The 20,852-nt window shown below is 43.8% G+C and overlaps 1 protein-coding gene across 1 annotated transcript; it reads left to right on the forward strand.

The window, feature by feature from the left end:
* Positions 1 to 197: 197 nt before the first annotated feature.
* On the forward strand, positions 198 to 20,592 carry LOC144276629 (schlafen family member 9-like). The gene is made up of 5 exons (XM_077836860.1): positions 198 to 262; positions 4,760 to 5,856; positions 9,005 to 9,133; positions 11,212 to 11,935; positions 16,508 to 20,592. Exons 2-5 carry the CDS (start codon positions 4,767 to 4,769, stop codon positions 17,316 to 17,318), a joined length of 2,754 nt encoding a protein of 917 aa, XP_077692986.1. The 5' UTR covers positions 198 to 262; positions 4,760 to 4,766; the 3' UTR covers positions 17,319 to 20,592.
* The last annotated feature ends 260 nt before the right edge of the window (positions 20,593 to 20,852 follow it).

The raw sequence follows: 20,852 nt of genomic DNA on the forward strand, positions 1-20,852 counted from the left end.
AGAGCTCTTCAGGGTTAGCCCCGCGTCTGCTCGGCGCTGTGGGTCCAACTCGGCCGGTTTTGTCTCTGTCGCAGACTCCGCCCTGTCCGGTCACATCAGTAGCGCTAGGACCCAGGGCCAGAGCCGCGGGGGGGAGTGAAATGAACTGAGGCCAAGAGGAGCGTTTCCTTCAGCGCTGGGGAGGTGGGAAGTTGAGATCGGCTCCGAGAGGCGCCTTGTCTGCGTCGGCCCAGCAAACTCCGAAGAGCAGAAGAGAAGCAAGGTCAGACTCGCTTCCCCTGGGCTGGGGGGGCGGAGGGCGGCCAGCCCCCCCGGACACGGCATGTGCCCGCTGCCCTGTATAATGATCAGCCCCGCTACTGATCCCCTGCGGGATTTCCAGCCGGCATCTCCTAGGTCAGAAACCCAGGTTAGAAGGCTCCTGGGCGGCCCCCTGCTCGGGAACACTGGGGCAGGTCCTTGGAGTCAGTCTCGGATTTGTAAAAAGAACAGGAGGACTTGTGGCATCTTAGAGACTAACCCATTTATTTGAGCATAAGTTTTGTGAGCTACAGCTCACTTCATCGGATGTAGCTCACGAAAGCTCATGCTCAAATAAATGGGTTAGTCTCTAAGGTGCCACAAGTCCTCCTTTTCTTTTTGCAAATACAGACTAACACGGCTGTTACTCTGAAACCTCTCCGATTTGTGGTGCCGAGAGCAGCAATTGTGTCTTGGTCTTTGTGGGGGGCTGATTCTCATTTACACTAAGACCACTTTACACCCTAGGAGTGTAAAGCGGCCACCGGTGCCAGAACCGGGCGGACCAGGGAGCGATGCCCCCCCCCCCGCAACAAATGAAACATTCCTTGTGGGAAAATGGGGGGGGGGAGGGGACATGTGGGGTCACGTGCCCCCGAGATTTCCGCCCGGGTTGGCACCAGAGGTTGGTCAGCGGGAGCCTGTCAGCACTGTGCCAAGGCGGGAAGGGACAGGGCTGCCTCCAGCCGCAGGCGGGAGGAGGGGAGCGGGGATAACCTTGCCTGTGTCTTTGTAGAGCTCATCCCTTCCCTCCCCACTTCCCTCCTGCGGCTGGCAGCAGCTCCCTTCCCTTCCCACCTGCACAGCACTGAAAGTAGGGTGACCCTATTTCCCCAGGGAAAACGGGACACAGGGCAGAGCTGGTCTGAGCTGCTGTCTGAGCCCCTTCCAACCCAGCTAGAAATGTAGATTTTACTATTGCTAAACTCTTTATCCTTTTACTTCAGAAACACTTTGATTAAAAATAGAAGTCATGAATTTTCACATCAACTTAATATGTCAGATGTTTCTAAAAGGAAGAGATCTGTTTTTTTACTAAAAGTTTTAAAATATTAAACTTTTTATTTTGATAAGAATTTGACAAATAATCTATTTTGGAATCTTTCTGGGCATAAATTCAGCCATGTTTCTGGATTCATCTTACTGCAAAACTGATTTTTAAATCAATTTCAAATATCTGACATAGGAACAAAGGAATGGTCATATTGGATCAGACCCAATATCGGGTGGCCAGCACCAGATGCTTCAAAGAAAGGTGTAAGAACTCCACAACAGACAGATGTCAGATAATCCCCCTTCCCCCCCCACATGATGTCTCATCTCAACCTCTAATAATTAGAGATTCATAGATATTTAGGTCAGAAGGGACCATTATGATCATCTAGTCTGACCTCCTGCACAACGCAGGCCACAGAATCTCACCCACCCACTCCTGCAATAAACCTCTCACCTATGTCTGAGCTACTGAAGTTCTCAAATCATGGTTTAAAGACTTCAAGGAGCAGAGAATCCTCCAGCAAGATTTGCCTAAACTCTGAAACATGAAGTTAATATTCCTGCCAATATTTTTGTTAGCATGAACTATTATAACCCTGGATGTTCTTGTTACCCATTTATATGTGCACTCCCTCTTAGAATCTTACTAAATTCTTGGCCTCAGTGACATCCTGTGATAACAAGGTCCATAGTGTACACTTTGTATGAAAAAGTATTTACTTTTATTAGTTTTTGAATTTGTCACCTTTTGATTCAATTCGTGCTTCCTTGTTTATGTGTTATGAGACCAGGAGAACAGAGCTTGTATCTATCACCTTGACACCATTATTTTATGTCTTTATTGTGTCCCCCCTTATTTGTCTCCTTTCTAAGGTAATAAAACCAATCTTTTCAATGTCTCTTCACCAAAAATCTCTCCTGTGTTCCCAGTGATTCTCATTGCCTTTCTCTAACTGTGCAATGTCCTTTTTGAGATGAGCGACTAGTATTGTACACAGGGTTCTAGATGAGGCCACATCACTGATTTATATAAAGGCATTATAATATTGTCCATATTATTCTCCACCCCATTCTTTATGCATCCTCACATCTTTTTGCTTTTTAGACTATATTTGCACATTGAGAAGGAGTTTTCATTGGTGCCCAGGTCCCTTTCTTTAATTAATACAGTTAATTCAGAATCTTGTAAGGTGTATGAGTAGTTTAAATCTTCCCTTCCACTGTGCATTGCTTTGCATTTATCAACACTGAATTTCATTTACCATCCTGTTACATATTCGTGTAGCTTAGCTAGGTCCCTCTGAAATACTTCACAGTCCTGTCTGGTACCGACTAACTTAAAAAACTGTTTGTCATCTGTAAATTTTGCAGCCTCACTGCTAACCCCTGTCCCGGGTCATTAATAAATATATTAAACAGCCCAAGACCTTGTGTGGAATCTTGAGGCATTCCACTGTTGGCTGTTGCTAAAATGAAAGTTGACCATTTAATTCTTCTTTGTTTTGTCTCCGAGCCAGATTTTTTTATCCATGATACTTGGCCTCTTTCTCCACAACTATTTAGTTTCTTTTGTAAATTTTTTTCGTTAAAATGACTTGTCAAAGGCCTTTTGAACGTCTAAATAAATTATGTCCACTGGTTCTCCTTTGTCCACTACTTTGCTGACATTCAAAGATATAAATAAATAAGAGGTAATAAATTAGTGAGAGATGAGTTTCCTTTGCAGAAACAGTGCTGGTTAGAGCCTAAGTTTAGTAAGAAGAGGAAGGCAGGTTGTAACGGTCCTCACTCAGGCATTGGTTGGGAAGCATGGCCCAGGCCACAATCTGTGGCTGACAGCGGGGTTGTTAGTATGGGAGCCCAGGTCCTCCCACTCCACTGGGCTGCTACCCAGGACCCTTTGAGCAACCAGTGATCTGGCAACTGAGGCTGCTTAAGGCTGCCCTCCCTGGGCCACTTCCTATTTCACCCGCTCCCCACTAGGTCAGCTCAGACCAAGCCTTTCCCCTGCTAGGGGAGTCCAAATCAAGAAAATAAGAGGAGATTACCAATGTCCAATGTCCACATGCAGGGGAGAGGGGAATACTTCTGCCTCTGGTTGTTTCGGGGGTGGGTTCTCCCTTCCCTTAGGGAGGGCCCCTTTGGGGCAGTTGTTTCAGAGACTTCAGTCTTCACACTGCACGGCTGGAGCTCTGGGCTGCAGATCTGCTCTTTTCCAGGTCTGCCCTCAAATGAGCTGTTTCCCTGTCTTTTAATTCCTCCATCAGATCATGGAGCATTTGCTGCAGGTGTGGCAGGGTGGGTGTGGCTGGGCCCAAAATAATCCCTTAGCCCCTTGTTACCCCGTGTGGAATTTGTACACTCCATCACACAGGTCTTGGGGTTAAGATAGCAGAGTGGGGCTCAAGGGTACTGGGTTCTATTCCTGGTTCTACCATTAATTATGACCTCATGCTTCCACCATAAACCCTTACCACACCCCACACTTAACATGAATAATGTGGTAAATCTATTGCATGCTGAGGTTGTGATGAAGGTTTTGTATTGTACTGCAAAGCTGGTTAATCTGTTGGGTATATGTCTTTTATTAGTTGGAGGCAGAAAGCAGTCCTTGTCATGATGCGGAGTCTGTTGCTGTTAGTGGCAATGTGCTGTAATCCTCTCCTAACTGTGGTGCATACCCACCCATAGGTGCTGACTCTGTACCTATGGGGCTGGAGCACCCGTGGGGAAAAAAATAGGGGTGCTCAGCACCCAATGACAGCCCAGCCTGTCAGTTTCTTCCCCGTCCTCCCCCCCCGCCCTGTGCCTCCTGCCTGCTGGGATCAGCTGTTCAGCGGCATGCAAGAGGCGCTGGGAAGGGAGGGGGTGCAGCGAGGGCCGGGTGCACTCAGGGGAGAGGGAGGAATGGGGGCAGGAAGAGGCTGGGTGGGAAGAGGCTGGGCAGAGGTGGGGTCTTGGGGCAGAGCAGGGGTCAAACACGCCAGGGAAATGAGGAAGCCAGTGCCTATGTATCCACTTACTATTAGGATAGTTACCTTTTGCTTAACACAGCTTAACACTCATCAGTAGGTCTTATCTTCTGGTAACCGCTATGACATGCCTCTGCACGGTTTCATCCAGAATAATTCCAACACCGTTTCAGTAGATTGAACTCCCTAGGTAATAGATTTTATAACCCTTAACCATCATCTTGGCTTTGTATCCTTTCCATTTGGTTCTCTTTGTTACAATAATTTTATATAAAGATTTTTTTTTCACTTTGGCCATATGTGAACTGCATTATTTATAATTGCATTTTAATAACATTAGAATTAAAAACAAAATGACCCCATCAGAGTGAGAGGTTTACCTGCTAATGTACCTCCTCAGAAGAAGGTACTTTCATGGGACATCCAGGTAGTGTCCTCCTGCTGCCCACACTTACTGTTTTAAGTGAGAATTATTCTTTCCCTTGTTTCAGGAACAGGATGGCCACGGAGGAGGAGCATCCATGTGTTGACCTGAACACTAAATATCCTGATGTGGTTGTAAAAGTTGGAAAAGTAATTTTTGGTGAGACATACAGGAAGGAAAAGAACAAACAACACATCAAGAAGAAACAAAAAGAGAATATCTCCCAAGCAGCGTGTGCATTGTTGAACTCAGGAGGAGGTTTGATAGAGGCAGAGATTGAAAATGAGGGCTACAATGAAGGAGATGGGCTTGGGAAGGATATAGAAGATTCCTTAACAGAACTTATTCCATCTCAGATGTTTGCAGACTACTTTGAAAGCATTAAGCAAAACAGCAAACTTTTAATCTTTGTTAAATCATGGAGAATTGAAGTTTCATCTTCATCAGATATTTCATCTTCATCTCGTATTTGCAGCCAGAAAACAGGCTTGTACCAGAGATGTGGCACTTCTGTTAAACTCATGAATTCCAGTGTTGCTGCACAATTTTTCAAAAGGAAGAAAGAGTGTTCCAGGAGAAGATCTGATGAGACACAGCAAGGAGCTGAGAGAGCCGTCCTGAATGGTTTTGAGGAAGAACATGACTCTATGGAAAATATTTTTAATGTACAGCACCTCACCCATGGTGAGAAGCTGAACTTCTCTGAGTCGACACATGTTGACTATAAAGAGTTTGCTTCAGCAGACAACCTGAACATCATCCAGAAAGACATTGAAGACAAATTACCAAAGTACATCTCTGCTTTTGCAAACACACAGGGGGGATATTTATTTTTTGGAGTGGATGATGAGAGGAAAGTTGTTGGTTGTAGAAAAGAGAATGTAACAGCCAATCAATTACTCAGGATAGTAGAGTGTGGCAGGCAGAAGGTGCGGCACGTCTTCCATTTCTGCAGTTCTCGGCCAGAACTGATTGTTGTCCCTAAAATCCTGAATGTACGGGATAATCAGGGAAACTTGTATGGCTATGTATGTGCTGTGAAAATTAAGCCATTTTGTTGCGCTGTGTTTTTGCATAATCCCGACTCATGGATCGTGAAGGATGACCGATTTGAAAGATTGATGGCCAAGGACTGGATGGACCTGATGACAACACCTGACCCAGGTCCAATTATTTTAAAAATAAAAGTATCATAGTTTATTTTTTCCATATCAAAACTAACAGCAGCATTTGTAGCATGGTAGCACCACTGTTGGCTTGACAAGGAAGTGATCCTAAAATTTAAAATCAATGGTGCTCCAACCCCAGAACGCTTTTCTTAAAGTGACACTGCCAAGTTAAAATTCACACGTCTGTCAGAATTTATTTTACCTGTTTGCTGTTATAACCAAGGTTACCACATTTGAAAAATCCATTTGTTTACTGTGCTCACGAGACAACACTGTGTATACAGCCATTTGGTTTCTCCTGTTTGCACAGGTGTTTCAGACAGACAACGAGGAAAGAGAAGTATTTAGGCCTGATTCTGCCACCCTTAATCACACTGTGTAGTGCCCTGTGTGTTACAGGGTGAGGTGGGCTATTCGGAGGAGCTCAGGACCCAGCTGCCACCAGGGGGGCTGGAACGATTTGTGTAGAGGGGGTGCTGAGAGCCATTGAACCAAACTGTAAACCCTGTGTATGATGGAAACCACTTCAAGCCAGGGGGGGCGGCAGCACCCTCGGCACCACTAGTTCCAGCCCTTATGGCTGCCACTTGTGCCTGGGTTCCCTTTCACATCAAGTGACTTCAGGCTACAGAAGGGTCTGCTGGTAGAGGGAAGCAGGATATAAAGCGCTTACTGTTCACGGTAAGGGAGAGAGATCTGAAGAGGAAGCTCCACAGGGGCCTGGGTCAGCAGTGTTTCCTCAGGGAGAGGGACTGGGGAATGGAGCCCTGGAGGGGGTTGGTGGACCACTGCTGGAAGAGGGTGGACAGAAGTGCAGTATTCAGTTACAACCCCCCATTAAACAGTTCCTAAAGTATACTCATCCATAGGCCATGGTGAAAGAGATTCCATCAGTTTGTCCTGATTGAGGGATGTGACTCAGTTAATTTAGACCAAATTTGTCCTTCACCATCCTGGGGCCACTTGCATTTTCTTACTGAACATTATTGAGCTACGGGAGAATCTTCGAGTGGAGGCTACAGAAGTCTTTTATTATTATTACCATTTATAATTTCTAGGAACAAATAGAAGGTGTCTTTCCCAAGCTCTAGACATCCTTAACATAACACACAGGGAATCAAATATTAAATCAAACCCTCATGCCAATCACATGGTGTAGGGCAGTAAATAACTAAAATTCTTGCAGCATTGGAAAAATACTCCACCCTTATTAAATAGTTTCTCTCTAACAAGATTGCCCTCCGAAACCCCACACTCCCAATGAACAGATGAGCCTTTCAGCATGCCCTGAAGGATCAACAAATATGGACTATTTTGAACCAAGGTTGGGGAGCGAGTTCCAAAACTGAGAAGCCCTCAAAGGGAATACCTTGCCAGTCACCCCCTCTGTCTTCTGTCATGAGAACTCAGATGCCGACGCCAGTCTGAGCTGTGGTGGTATGGCCTGAGGTGAGAAGTGTCTCTCCGTTTGGGAGGTCCCAGGCCATTTAGGACTTTATAGGTCAAAAGCTACACCTTAAACTCCACTTGGAAACCCAGAGACAGCAAGACAAGGCTGTGTGATATGCTCACAGCAAAACACGCCATGGAAGAAGGCGACTTATCCTTTCTCCACTGTCTTCAGTTTCTGGCTTGATTTAAGGTGCAGCACACTGTAGACAGGTTTCAGAGTAACAGCCGTGATAGTCTGTCTTCGCAAAAAGAAAGGGAGTACTTGTGGCACCTTAGAGACTAACCAATTTATTTGAGCATGAGCTTTCGTGAGCTACAGCTCACTTCATCGGATGCATACAGTGGAAACTGCAGAAGACATTATATACACACAGAGACCATGAAACAATACTTCCTCCCACCCCACTGTCCTGCTGGTAGACACTTTAGACACCCACTCTTGAGGTGATAAAATCATAAGTCATGGTAGTGAGAGTCACAACCAAAAGATAAGATGTCAACATCCTGGTTAGATGCAAGCAGAGGAAGCCATTTTGGCTAACCCTCCAACTGTAACTGGGAATCTAACCAGAGTCCCAAGCAGCAAACAAGAATAACAAGCGGTGGACAAACAACATCTGTTAAGCTATGTCTTCATTACTAAAATAGGTGTCTTTTTGTACTAAGATAGATAGCTCTCTCGATGTAAAAACACATTTATACAAAGGCAACAGCAAAAACATGGCCTCACAAGGGCAGACAGAGTCTTTGTCCAAAATTCCAGTTCTGTTCCCACCTTATCAACATCTGATAACTGTTTTATCTGGATTGAGTCTCTCGTCCATGTCCTATTCTCAACCAGATGCAGGGAAACACAACAACCACATCATCTGAATTGGAAGAGACAGTATGAGAAAGCCACAGAGAAGATACCACAGCCCACACTTCCTCATTAACCCTCCTAGTGGCTTTATGCACACACTGAACAAGAGGGAGAACAAACTGGAATCCTGTAGAACGACACGAGAGTGCTCTCCTACCCTTTCGGTCGGTTGCAAAGAGCATGCATTTATTGAATACTTGATAAACATATTCTGTGCCAATATAGTCCCTGCAGTATCATCCAACTCAATTTCAGCTACATGTGCAAAACTGGGGAGGTCCCTCATCCTTAATCACATCACAAATGGTGGAAACCTTATTAATGACCAGCCTTCTCTTCATCAGCATGAACCAAAGATCAAAGTCCTTTTCTTCCAAGTTCACACTCCTGAGAGATAATTAAACAAGAAACCAATGGGAATGAAATCAAATATCTTGGTCCTGATTTACACTTGCTAATGACCTTTCCTGCCTTTCTTCCCCCACTTGCTACCATAGGCATAAGGGAACCCAAGGTCTGGCAACCAAAACCCCACCTCAGTGTCTCCATATCTTCAGTATGTAGCAGAATTATTCTACCGTTGCAGCCTCGCTAAAGTGAAAGGACACTGCTGCTGCAGCTGGGTACCCAAATAAGAACCTTTAGTTAAAATAAATAATCTCATCTCATTTTGAGAGTTTCCACATGGTGCTCATGCTAGACCAGTGCATTTACCATGCAAAACCCACACCAATTATGAGAGCAGCTTAGAGCATGCTGGGTAAAAATTCATATGGGGGTGATGGGGTGAAATAAGTGTGTTAATATTAACTTTAATTTACTTTTAAAGAGATTTCAAATTTAGCTGAAGTTCTGAAGACTGTGCTCAGTCTGTCAGGTGCATCCCCACTCTCCAAACCCGTGTTTTCCAACAAAGGCCTCACGTGTCTGTCTGATCTGCGAAAAGCTCTATTTCCAGGTATGTCTCTTTGGTCTGTAATGTTTTGTATTAGTCTATTTCTGGCATCTGGACATTGATGGATATAATGATTGAAGGCATCCAGTTTAGAAATGATTAGAACTTAATAGAAAAAAATATATTCTATGTATGTAGAACACATGCTTTTTGAAGAATTGAGGACTGAAGGCAATGGGGAGATATAAATTGGTTAAAGCAGACCAACTGGTATGTCTTAACACTGACCTATCTGAATCCTCCTTATCTCTCTGCCAACTCTCCCTCACCATGGCTAATTTATGTAAATGTGCGATCTTATGTGAAGTTTAATATTTATTCCAACATTTTTCATTTTTCACACAAGAAAGCTGTGGGTTCTACAGAATTACTGTGTTAAGTGGCTGTTCCTAAAATCCAAGTGTGAATTCCCTGCAGCCTCTGGGGTGTCAGACTCTTAATATGTGAATTTAGTTTTGGTCGGCTGGATTTTCTTAGTATTTGCACTTTATTCACTTTTTGATGTCCCTTTTACAGTTGGTTGAACTAACTGGAATAATAATGTTGATTGCCTTTAGGCGCTTTTTAGGCTAAGGAATTGTTCCTGAACCTTTCCTCATTTCTATGTATACATTCAATGTTTGTAACTATTTGCCGAATAGCTACAATGAATACATTTCAGACTATGGGTTGTTTATAATCAGTTCATATTGACTATTCATTATTCATTTTTTGTTATTCACGATGTGTGGTTTAACACCTATGTCACACCTTGTTCTTTCCACTCCCTGACTGGCTGAGGGAACTGTTTTAAACAGGACAGTAAATAATCATAAATAATGAACTTCTCTTGTAAATTTACAGAGGAATAATAATTTGTCTGAATGCTTGTAAGAAAGTCAGGATGCTCCAGTAATCCAGTGACAAAGGAACTCACCCAAGGACATGCAATGAGTCAGTGGCAGAGGCAGGATTAACGCTCATGGGAACCTGGAAGGACAAGCACTGAGTTGGGATCTGGTGACCCAAGCATGTACAGCTCCCATTGAATTCAGTTGCAGTTGTGAGTGCTAGGCCCTTCTAAAAGTCAGGCCCGAAGCATCCCAAACTGGGCACCCAGAAAATGAGGAATACATAGTTTAGTGGCCACCTGTGGAAAATTCCGAATTAAGTGACTTGGCCAACATCATATTAAAAGTCTGTGGCAGAACCAGGGATAGAACCCAAGTCCTCAGGGCAGCTGTGAATGTCCTCAACTATCAGACCATATTTTCTCTTTCTGCAGTCTCCCACCTCATTCACCTCACGTCTTCCAGCACTGAAAGTAATAGTGCTATGCCAATTTTACACCAACCCAGGATCTGGCCCAGTGGATGTTATGTAGTGTATTATTCTGTTGTATGGAGATGTGGCTTCCTCGACTCCCCATGTGAATTAGCCATAGCACCATTACCTTCAGTGCTGGAAGATGTGAGGTGAATGAGGCAGGAGACTGCAGAAAGAGAGAGGCACCATTCCAGACACGTAGCCTAGGGGGTCAGTCGGGCTCCCAGTGGGGGAGCCTGGGGGCAGCCACAGAGCTGAGAGCCTGGGCTCTCAGCCCTCTCCCCCTCCCCTCCTTGCCCCTCTTCAGTTGGTGGAAGCACTCCTGGTGAGGACATGCACCACCGACAGAAGGAGGGTTGTGTGGACATGAACCACCACAGTAATTACTGTAAGTCGACTTAACATAGGTTGACTTAAGTTTGTAGGGTAGACATGCCCTGAGCAGAGGCACCAAGGTATTAGTGGCCAATGGAGTCTGAAATCCCCTTCCATCCCTACAGGGGGTCCCTACAGAGTATGGTTGAGACTCATTGGTGGATGATTATGGGCAGGGGGTTGGGGTAGTGTGTCAGGAAAGCTTGTTTGCCATTGCTCCTGCTGTACTGGTTTCTGTGCAAAATAAGACTTCGATCTGCAGGGTTGCCAATCCAACATTTTTAACATCAAGAAATTCAGTTGGAATAATTTAAAATGGTATTGCAGTGTCTAACCAAAAGAAAAAAGAAGAAAATAGTCATAAAATTTGTTAATGTTTTTCTAATTCTCTCACTTTCTAGTGTATTCTAATAGAATAATATACACACCAGAAAACCTCACCAAAGGGCTGTTTTCAGAGTATCCAGGGCTGGAGAATTTAATGAAAGAGCAAATAGAAGAGCTGCAGGCATCTCAGGGACTACTGATATTTTCAAGGAGCTGGACTGTAGATATCGGATTGCCAGAGAAACAGCAAGTTGTCTGTGATGCTCTCTTAATAGCTGCAGGCAAACACCCAACGCTGTACACTGTGACTCAGAAGGACTGTTCTGCGAATATGTTTGAATATGCAAGACAAACTGCTCGTGCATTGAAACAGAAACTGGTAAATGTTGGGGGATACACTCAGAGAGTGTGTGTGATTCCCCATCTCCTACAGCTTGGAACCAATGAAGAAGGAAATACAGAATTAGGTTTGCAAGTTAAGTACCCTGCTAGCTACACTGTATCCCAGAAGGACATAAGAAAATTACTGGACTCACTTGTGATAATCTTACTGGGTTTTAGGTCTTTTTTAAGTGACAGACTTGGGTGTGAGTTTTTCAATCTCCTCACTATTAAACAATATGAGATACTTTCAAAAGATCTCCACAAATGCAGGAAGCTGTTTATCTATGGCCTGCCAGGAACAGGGAAAACAATAGTGGCCCTGAAGATCATCGAGAAGATAAGGCACATGTTTCGCTGCCAGTCTGATGAGATTCTCTACATTTGTGAGAACGCGCCACTGAAAACGTTTGTGAGGTGAGCATTTTGTATGCAACTCAAAACTGTGCCCGTAGTTAATTAATAGTAAATGTCAAAGGGGCATTGAAATTGGGGAGAAAACGTATGTCAGTAGCCAAAACAAATTTTTTGCAAAGTAGCAGATGTTTCAGGCTCTGTCTACAGTGTGAACAATGACATTCAATTCACCAGCAGCACAGCTCCCCACAAAGCAGGGTTAGAGGACATGTGGGAGAAATGCCCGAACCCTATCTAAACAAACAGTTTCCATCATACCCATCTCCAGTGGAGTATTATAGGTTTTAAGGTTGCCAGCATAGGCACAGCCTGAGATGATACCACAAGAGAGAGGGTAGTTTTCATGTTACAGGACAATCTGGACTGTTGTTATGGTATTTGGAAGGCCCTTTTTAACAATCCACTGTAAAACATTTTGGGCCAGATTGATCTCTCCATTGGCACAGGGATGTGGAAACTGCACCTCTGTGGGTCAGCTAACCTCTTGCAGACCAGAGGGGATTCACCTCTAGGGGAGGGCAGGCAGGGTTTCTATTGATAGGCTCCACTGGGGACTAAATTGGGGGAGATCAGCTTTGATTTCTGCTGGATGTTGTACAGAAGCCTGGCTGACAGAGGCTGTAGCTGGGATGTGCTAAAATCAGTGCATCTCCTGCTTGCTTTTATTTTTTAGGCTTCAAGGCTCTCCAGTTTAGGAGAAGTTGCAGCCCTCTTTGGTGCATGTATGGTTCAAAATTACATACCTGAATTCCAACACTGATACAGCTGCACCAGCATTTACAATGGTAGAGACACTACTGTGGACGGGGCTCAGGTGTTTCAGCAAGTTGTCGTGTTGACAAAGTGCTGAAATGTCCGAGAGCCCGGTCTATACAAATGGTTACATTGGTGCTAGAATGGTGGTGTCACTACTCCCATGCTTAAAGGTTTCAGAGGAGTAGCCATGTTAGTCTGTATCAGCAAAAACAACGGGGAGTCCTTGTGGCACCTTAGAGACTAACAAATTGATTTGGGCATAAGCTTTCGTGGGCCACTTCATCAGATGCATGGAGTGGAAAATACAGTAGGCAGGTGTAAATATACCGCAAATGAAAAGATGGGAGTTGCCTTACCAAGTGTGTGTGGAGGGGGGAGGGGAGGGTCAGTGCTAACGAGGCCAATTCAATTAGGGTGGAAGTATTAAGGGGCAGTAACCCACTTCCCCCTTAATTGAATTGGCCTCGTTAGCACTGACCCCCCACTTGGTAAGGCAACTCCCATCTTTTCATGTGCTGTAATATATATATATATATATACTGCTTGCTGTATTTTCCACTCCATGCATCTGATAAAGTGGGTTTTAGCCCACGAAAGCTTATGCCCATATAAATTTGTTAGTCTCTAAGGTGCCACAAGGACTCCTCGTTGCCCATGCTTAAAGTTAGCCATGTTCTTAAGTACCTTAACTGAATCGGGGCCTGGATCAGTGCACAGGCAGAAATCCATCAAAATGATGTTGAATGTTCTCTTTTATTGGGTAGAAAGAGAAACATTTGCCAGTCTGTGACCCGATTCACCTTCTTTCAGGGGTATTATAATCAATTAGTGAGGCACATAGTAGTTGATGAGGCCCAGAATTTCTAGTCAAAGGGTAGTGAAGATTGGTACACAAAGGCTAAGCAGCTCACAGAAGGAAATGATGGTCATGAACGTGGTATTCTCTGGATTTTCCTGGACTGTTTACAAACAAGCCACACTTTTCTTTGTGGTCTTCCACAGCCAAGAAAACAATATTCTCAGGAGTGGCTAACCAAAAGGATCCGGAATGCCACTCACATATACAATATCATGCTCCAAGGGATGAAAAATCTTGTAGAAAATCCACAAATAGATATTCCTGATAAGAACTTAAAAAGGGCGCTAAAGAAAGCTGAATGTGGCCACCCCCTGCCAGGAGGTGATTATAGGGAAAAAGAAGTGTAGGTGAATCACTGGAATGGGTTCCCTAGGGAGGTGGTAGAATCTCCTTCCTTAGAAGTTTTTAAGGTCAGGCTTGACAAAGCCCTGGCTGGGATGATTTAACTGGGGATTGGTCCTGCTTTGAGCAGGGGGTTGGACTAGATGACCTCCTGAGGTCCCTTCCAACCCTGATATTCTATGATTCTATGAAGCTACTGTAGATTGTAATACTGGGAACTGTTTGGTTAAAAGGCAGCCAACCAACAGGCTTGTCTTCTCAAGTAGCAGGCACCTCCTGCTTGTTAAAGGATATGAAGCTATTCTTTTTCTAGGGTTTATCAAAGAAGTGATGTGTAGCACCCACATGTCAAAGCCACAAAAGCTAAGGTGGGAGTCCCTTATCACTCCTCCCCCTCCTTTCTTCAAAGAGGAGAGCCTTAGTTTCAAACCCACAAGAATTCTAGAAATATTGTGATTGAAATGGATTTATTTATAAACATTCTAAAGACTCCATTCTTTTAATTTTCATGCTAATCAACGGAACTAAAGCATGGGATTAAAGTTAAGCACATGCTTAAATGCTTTGAGGAATTGTAGTCATAGAGTATTAAATCTCATTGCCACATGGCTTCATAACATAGCAGTTCAGTTTGCTTTTCCTGTGATGATCAGAGTCTTAGATTCATCGCCAACCAGAATTTGTAGCGCGTGTGAGAAAAACTGAAACCTGGATTTATGGTGTGTCCTAAATATTCAAAAGCACCAGTGAAAAGCGTGTAGCAAGTTTCTAAAATTAATCTGTCATAAATCTGAGCAGGCATCCTGAAGCTGGGGCACTCAACTGAGAGTCTTGTTTCCATGGAAAGCAGACATTTGAAGTGGAGGTCAGCAGCTGAAAATGATTCAGCTACTTGTGGCTAGTGCTCATTTCTGTTTCCTTGGAAATGGATCTAAGATCCCGAAAATAAGTATCAAAGTGAAAACTTTTAAAATAGTTCCTCCTCCCTTCTTTTCTCCCCCATTTCCCCAGGAATGCGAATTTTGAAAGGCCACAAGCAGCAGTTCAGAGCGATGATGTAAAAAAATAGATTTTAATGGCCTGCTGAGGAAGGGCTGCTTTAAAAAAACCCAGTTTACAAGCCTGTGTGTGGAAAAAATGCTTTAAATGGATAATATTATATTTTAATATATTACAAGTACACAGTCACTCTGCACGTTTTAATAGACGGTACATTAAGCTCCTTGCAATGAAGCTACCATACAACTTGTCTATAGCAAGGCAATGCAATTAGAATGAAAATATTCCTGTCTGTAGGTTTCAGAGTAACAGCCGTGTTAGTCTGTATTCGCAAAAAGAAAAGGAGTACTTGTGGCACCTTAGAGACTAACCAATTTATTTGAGCATAAGCTTTCGTGAGCTTTAGCATCTGATGAAGTGAGCTGTAGCTCACGAAAGCTTATGCTCAAATAAATTGGTTAGTCTCTAAGGTGCCACAAGTACTCCTTTTCTTATTCCTGTCTGTATGCATCCCTACACAAAAAATGATCTCAAATAATTTTCAGATCAAATTTGCTACATAACTAGGGCCCTACCAAATTCACGGTCATGAAAAATGTGTCACGGATCGTGAAATCTGGTCTCCCCCCTTGAAATCTGGTCTTCTGTCTACTTTTACCCTATACTATACCAATTTCACAGGGGACACCGGTGTTTCTCAAATTGGAGGTCCTGATCCAAAAGGGAGTTGCAGGGGGGGGTCCCAAGGTTATTTTAGGGGGGATCACAGTAATGCCACCCTTCTGCGCTGTCTTCAGAGCTCAGGGGCCAGCGAGTGGCGGCTGTTGGCCAGGCATCCATCTCTGAAGGCAGCGCCCTCCCGGCAGCAGGGCAGAAGTCAGGGTGGCAATGCCAGACCACGACACACTTACTTCTGCGCTGCTGCCTGCAGAGCTGGGCGGCTGGACAGCGGCGGCTGCTGACTGAGGGCCCAGCTCTGCAGGCAGCAGCGTAGAAGTCAGGGTGGCGATACCATCCCAGGTCACCCTGACTTCTGCGCTGCTGCTGGCGGGGAACTGCCTTCAGAGCTGGGCTCCGGGCCAGCAGCCGCCGCTCTCCAGCCGCCCAGCTCAGAAGCGCTGCCACCAGCAGCAGAGCAGAAGTAAGGGTAGCAGGACGGCAACCCCGCCTAGAATAACTTTGCTACCCCTCCCCCGCAACTCCTTTTTTGGGGTCAGGACCCCTACGATTACGACACCGTGACATTTCAGCTTTAAATAGTTGAAATCATGACATTTGCAATTTTTAAAATCCTATAACCGTGAAAGTGACCAAAATGGATTGTGAATTTGGTAGGGCCCTATACATAACAACCTCGAGGAGTGCAGATTTCTGGTATAATTCTGTGTTCAAGGTATGCGGGTATCTGGGATGCATGCATTAGTCTTGGTAAGAGTCAGTTTTTTTCTTAATAAAGTCAAAGTTTTAATGGGATGGGAATTGGTTTTGTTGGTATGCTGCAAATCTACAGAAAAATGATTTAACTGACACAGCATTCAATCTACATTGATTAGATTTAGAGAAGTACTTTGCAGCACACACACTAATATTTATCAAATATTTTATTTATATTGTAGCGAAAAAGGAATTTGCCAGTCTGTGACAAGAGTAACTTTCATGAAGAACAACTTTGAAAAGGTGAAACACATAGTAGTTGATGAAGCACAGAATTTCCGGGAAGAGGATGGCTGTTGGTATAGGAAGGCTGAATGTATCACCCAAAGTCATAATGAGCCTGGTGTTTTCTGGATCTTCTTGGACTATTTACAGACAAGTCACCCTTTCGTATCTGGTCTTCCACCTGCACGTCAGCATGACCCTGTGGAATCACTAACCCAAGTGGTCCGTAATTCCACGGACATATACGACATCATAAAAAGACAAATGGAAAGGATTGTACAAGATAAAAAATTAGGAGATGTTCCTTATGAGCGTTTAAAAAACTTGTTAAGTGAAGCCACATGTGGTCACAATATATCAGGTGATTATACCATAAAAAGAAACTTAAATATGAACGAAATAGCAAATTATGTGGCTAGACAATGTTTTAGCTATTTACAAAAGGGCTACTCAGAGAAAGAGATTGCTATTCTGTTCAGCACAAACGATGATAAAAAAAAAAATGAACGCATAATAAAAATAGGAATGAGGAAATATAGGCTGAATCCAGTTTTCCAAGAAGCAGATGAAATACAGGGAAAGCGTATTATTCTTGACAGCATCCGTCGCTTTTCTGGCCTAGAAAGGAGCATTGTGTTTGGTGTCAATCCAGTCTCTACCCAGGACAAGATTTCTGACAACCTTTTACTCTGTGTGGCATCCAGAGCTAATTTACACCTCCATTTGCTGTTTGAAAAGATCCCCAGTGGTTACTCAGGAGTTGTTTAATAACCCATCTAGGGTTTGCCTACGGTTCTAGTAGTGCAGAGAGGATGAGCTATATTCATGATATGGTTTTTGGCCCATGGTTCCAAATTTGCAAAATGGAGACATTTCACAGTCCCTAGCTAATAAACTACCTGAGACCTGCCGATGCACGATAAAACAGAAATAAAGTGACATGGCATGCAATGGGCAATTTGAACCACTGTGGGTCCTAACTACTGTTGAGAGTTTCCATGGACTAGTGCAGCATCTTGTTTAGACTTTGGTTGCATGAGAATGAACTGACAAGTGGTAGGCAACACGTTTTTGGAGTGAGTGCGGGGACTGGAAGAGTTCCTGGGTTCTAGTCCTCACCTTACCACTTCCCCAAGGCTACACTGTGCAAGTAAGTCATTTGAGCCCGATTTTCAGAAGTGGCTTCTGATTTTGGATTCCTGGGCTGTTGTTTTCTGGGTGCCCAGGGTTAGATACCTAGGCTCCTACATCCATATGTAGGCTGTTAAAGAAATATAACTGGATTTTTTGAAAGGTGGTTAGGACTCCAAACTCCACTGGACGTTAGTAGGAGCTACAGGTACTCAGCAACTCTGAAAAAGAGGATTTTTTTATATTTAGGAACCAAATGTTAGATACCTAGCTTAGAAATGTTTGGCCCTATGGACATGTTTTCAGATACGTTGATCACCCACAGCTCCTACTGAAGTTTTAGGTGCTAAGCACTTTTGAAAATCAGGTCTTGAGTTTCGAAAGCTGGGCATACAAAATGAGAGGCCAGTTTTGAAAAGGTAGAACTTAGTCTCTGCCTGGTGTTGGAGATAATACTTCCCTGTCTTCCACAGGGGTGTTGCGGCGTCTTTAAAGTTTGGGGACCTGTTTGAAATCCTCCGGAGGGAGACATTAGAACATTACTAAGCATTAATATTATTGAGCAACTGGAGCAGACTTCAAATTCAAATATTTTATTTGATGCTGCAGTTGGTTCCAAGAGCAGTTAGCTCCCAAGGTAGCCAGCCCAGATGGAATGCTACAAGGCAACCAGAGAACCCTGGAGGAGGAAAGTTTGGAGTGATGTAACCTTGCAAGTTATTTGGCATAGGACAGGACTGCATGGTCCAAGGAAACTTTGGTAGCCTCAGAATATTAGGGGTGAAATACTAGCCCTCTTAAGTCAATGGAACCAGGAGTTCACCCTAGGTTTGAACCTTGGAATGATGAACTTCAGATGCTATATAAAACATTTTTAGGGTAACCTGTGAGAGCAAACAAAGGTTTGGTTTGGTTACTCAATGCAAACCAAACCACTTCTTACATTTGGCTCATAGTTCAACTTGATTGGTATTTAGAAATAAGTAACTAGCAAAACTGATTAATTTGCACTTATATTTGAGTGAGGGAAAGCTTATTCAGATCTACTTACATTCACTACTAACTACAAAAGTACAGCCCTGGGTCTTGGGTCTTTGCTGGGTTCTCTTTTCTTCATTCTCATTCAGAATTTTGGTTCCCTCGTTAATTCAACATCTATGTTCTATAGCCAATGATTGCCTACATCTTTTGGAATTTGATAACTGAGTTCTTTAGCAAAATATGTGGAAGGTTTTCTTTTTAAGAGAAGTGAGTAGGTGCCCAAGATTTACATCAGGCTATGATTAAACTCAAGGGAAGTCATTGGGTTTAACTAGAGTCAGCCTTGATTGGGAGTTTGCACCCAGTTTGACAGATGTGTTAGGCTAGATATCCTTCTGATCCTCAAGTAGCTACAGCTTTCAGTAAACTTTTTCCATCTGCTTGGGCTGGGAAACTGTACCCCTTCCTTTGTGACCTCCTGTCTGGATCACTGCAACTCACTGTACCTAGGGTGACCATGTCTGCTTTTGCAATACCTGCTACTGGTCTAGAACTATCTAGGTGGCCGTATGGCCCTCCTGATCCCTGGAGTGTCTGAGCATCTGTATGCAACAGCAGAGTCTTCTCAGCAATTATGCTCCACAAAGAATTCCAGGTCATATTGAAAATCTTGGTCTTAGTTTGATAATACCGGTTGACTGCAGCTGCCCAGAGGAGATCATTCCAGTGGACAGAAAGGTGGTTTCTTAGATAATTTTCAAAGCCATCCATGGAATAGGCTCAAACTATCAGACTTGCTGATAGAACTTGAGAGTGGAAGATAGAACCCCCTTGGCAGTCAGTTCACGATCCAGTTTTCTATGCCCCAGCCTGAATGGAGTTTTACTCCAGGAATGAATTTGGCGCAGTGACTTTATTGCCTTTTTTTGGTTTTAAGCTATTTTGTGCTTGTCCTTATAGGAATGAACTATGAGCGCATTGTCTGGCTAGAATTTTTGGTTGCGTTTGAATTGGCTGCCAGCTAACTCAAACTAAATAACATAATTGTAAATTCTAATGCTGAACCTCCACAATGCTCAGCTAGGAACAATGTTTGTGTCCTGGGTCTAGATTAGTTTTTACAATGCAATGTATTATTTCCAGGGTTTTCAGTCTGTGGGTCACAACCCCGTGAGGAGGGTGAGAAAAGGAGTTGACGAACAGGTTTCATGGAGGTCACGAACTCACTCATTTTTGCCTTCCTTTACCCATTTTTCAAAAAAAAAAAAATGTTTCCAGCCTTCACCCTTGTGGAGTGTAAACAGATTCAGTGATGCCTGCTTGAGTCTGCGGACAGCCTAAAACAACAGTTCTAAGAGGTGTGAACTGCCCAGTTCATCTCTTACCAATGCCCTGCGGATTCTGCCACTCCGAGGGCATGGAACGTGGCATTTTTCCAACAGGACAGAGAATTCAGCAATTTTGCTAATAGCACCACTTTGCTTTCCGGTTCCCTGCTGAGAACCTGCCCGCAGCTACCTCTTGCGCTCAAACTTTCCTCTTGAGGGGTAGTTAAGTGGATTACAATGCCTGCTCCCCAGATTGTTCCACGCATCCAGGCGCCAGCATGGCCGTCACTACCATCCTATCCCCCCCCCCAACCTGATTTGCTTGTCCGGTGGTAAGAAAAATAATAAACCAGATTCCTGATTATGTAGCACATAATTTACCATTTTCTATCAGACTATTGATTTTCTGCTTCCCTGCAGCTACGCAATGGCTTGATACATGCTTGGATTCAAATTTAGAGAACTGTACGCTAAGATTCCATTTGGTAATATGTCAGGTGTTTTCTTTCGTGGATTTAAAATGGGTCCGTGCTAACTACATTGCTTGTCTCAAACGTAAAGAATCTGTCTGTAAAATCACATGAAATAAATCTTAATTTACATATTGCTGTTTGCTTCTCATTCTGCTGCTGTTCTCTCCTTCACAATGCTCACATTCAACCTCCCCAATCTAACCAGATATGTATATCTCAGGGTGAACCATTGGCCATCCCCTTAGAGTTGGAAATTGGAGGATTGGGCCCAAAGAAATCTGATGAGGTTCAAGAAGGACAAGTGCAGAGTCCTGCACTTAGGACAGAAGAATCCCATGCACCGCTACAGGCTGGGGACCGACTGGCTAGGTAGCAGTTCTGCAGAAAAG

This window comes from Eretmochelys imbricata, chromosome 17, assembly GCF_965152235.1.
Source record: "Eretmochelys imbricata isolate rEreImb1 chromosome 17, rEreImb1.hap1, whole genome shotgun sequence".
Classification (NCBI taxonomy): domain Eukaryota; kingdom Metazoa; phylum Chordata; order Testudines; family Cheloniidae; genus Eretmochelys; species Eretmochelys imbricata.

What these genes read in the sequence shown, in the direction of transcription:
- LOC144276629 (XM_077836860.1), top strand. Translation starts at nt 4,767, where the DNA reads ATGGCCACGGAGGAGGAGCATCCATGTGTTGACCTGAACACTAAATAT. An exon ending in GCGAAAAGCTCTATTTCCAG is followed by an intron (nt 9,134 to 11,211) that starts GTATGTCTCTTT and finishes CTCACTTTCTAG; the next exon opens with TGTATTCTAATAGAATAATA. An exon ending in CCACTGAAAACGTTTGTGAG is followed by an intron (nt 11,936 to 16,507) that starts GTGAGCATTTTG and finishes TTTATATTGTAG; the next exon opens with CGAAAAAGGAATTTGCCAGT.